At 68.4% G+C, this 1,764-nt stretch overlaps 1 protein-coding gene across 1 annotated transcript; it reads right to left on the bottom strand.

Moving 5' to 3' along the window:
- Window positions 1-325: 325 nt before the first annotated feature.
- PTF1A (pancreas associated transcription factor 1a) lies at window positions 326-1,250 on the bottom strand. The gene is given in 3 exon segments (XM_042802090.1): window positions 326-528; window positions 628-979; window positions 981-1,250. Coding segments are annotated over 3 exon segments (825 nt in total).
- Window positions 1,251-1,764: the final 514 nt, after the last annotated feature.

The raw sequence follows: 1,764 nt of genomic DNA, 5'->3' as shown, positions 1-1,764 counted from the left end.
TCCACGTGCAGCAATAAATTATTTTCACAGGTTCTGGCATTCGGTTGTTTTTGTGTGGATTGCTTTTTTTGTGTGTTTTTTTTTTTTTTTTTTTTTCCCAAAAAAAAAGGTGCTGGTGGAATAAACCTATTGCATATCTTAAAAAATCAGGATAAATTATATAAATTATATATTCAGAACAGACGATTCTACCTCATCACTACTCCGTAATAAATAGATAAATAAAGTTGATTGCCCTCAGAGTCTGAATCTTAAATTACATTTACAATATAGGTCTCTACATACAGCATGTACAGGGCGGGGCGGGGGCCACCCGCGCGGCGCCTCACGCCACGAAGTCGAAGGGGGGCTCGTTCTCGATGTCTTTGAGGGAGGGTTTGTTGTTCACCTTCCGCGGGTCCTCGGGGGTCCACACTTTGGCTGTCCGGATGATGTTTTGTTCCTTGAGTTGCTTTTCGTCAGTCCACGACAGCGAGTGACCGGCCAGAGGGGGGAGTCCGTAGTCGGGGTCGCTCGGGGAGGGAGATCCTGGGGGACAGGGAGGGGAGAAAGGCAGGGGGTTACTGCCGGGGCCGGCATCCCTGCGGGGCGCGGAGCCGGGCCGGGCCGTCCCGGGCCGCCACTTACTTGTGCCACGGTGGCAGATGATGATTTTCTTGGGCTGGCTGGGGCTCTCGCTGCTGGCGCTGCGCAGCGGCAGGTCGGACTGCACCAGCTCGCTGAGGAAGTTGATGTAGCCGATGGCCAGGCGCAGCGTGTCCACCTTGGAGAGCCGCTTCTCGTAGGGCAGGGTGGGGATGTGGGAGCGCAGCCCCTCGAAGGCGTCGTTGATGGACTGCATCCGCCGCCGCTCCCGCACGTTGGCGGCCTGCCGGAGCTGCTGCAGCTCCGCCTCGGAGCGCACCCGCCGCCGCCGCTTGGCCGAGCCCAGCGCCTGGAGCCGCCCCCCGGGGGACAGCAGCGCCGCGCCCCCCCCCGCAGCACTCGTAGGCGAAGCCGGGCGAGGCGGGCGACGGCGGGAAGGTGGCAGCCGGCGCCGGGCAGCGGTAGCCGCCCTCGGGGTCGCCGCCGTCGCGGTAGTACTCCTGCAGCTGCCGGCTGAGGAAGTCCACGTCCTGCTCCAGCAGCCCGTCGGCGGCCAGCGCGTCCCGCGGGGGCGGCTCGGGGAAGAAGTCCTCCTCGTCGAAGTAGGGGGGCGAGGAGAAGGAGTCCAGCCCCCCGGGGAAGTGCTCCAGCAGCACCGTCTCCATGCTGCGCCCGGCCCCGGCGGGGACGGGACGGGACGGGGAGGGGGGGGCGGCCCCGCCGGGACGCGCCTGCAGCCGCTCCCTCCGGCCCGCTCGCCGAGTCGCCCCGGCGGCGGGGCCCCCGCCCCTGCCCTGCCCTGCCCTCCCCGCCCCTGGGTGGCCGGGCGGCCGGGCCGCTGCCGCCGCTCTCCGGGGAGGAGGCCGAAGCCGGCTGGCGCGGCGGGCCGGCACGCGAGGAGTCTTATAACGACATCCCCGGGCGCGTGCCGCTGACCGGCGCCGCCAGCCAATCAGCGTGCGCCGGGGGGCGGGCGGGGGGGGGGGGGGGGGGGGGGGGGAGCCCCCCTCGTCGGGGAACACCGCGGAGCTCCCGCCGGCTGAGGGGCGGCGCCGCGGCGGGGACCGAGGGCGGGACGGGACGGGACGGCGAGGGGGAGCGGGACGGCCCCGCCGGTGCCCCCCCGCCGCCCAGGAACGGGCCCGGAGCCCGCGGAGCCGCGCAGACCGGCGGCCTCCG

Source organism: Tyto alba, unplaced genomic scaffold, assembly GCF_018691265.1.
Source record: "Tyto alba isolate M040663 unplaced genomic scaffold, T.alba_DEE_v4.0 Super-Scaffold_38, whole genome shotgun sequence".
In the NCBI taxonomy this organism is placed as follows: Eukaryota; Metazoa; Chordata; class Aves; order Strigiformes; family Tytonidae; genus Tyto; species Tyto alba.
Note: the sequence above shows the minus strand (reverse complement) of the source record. Positions and strands in the feature narration are given on the sequence as shown.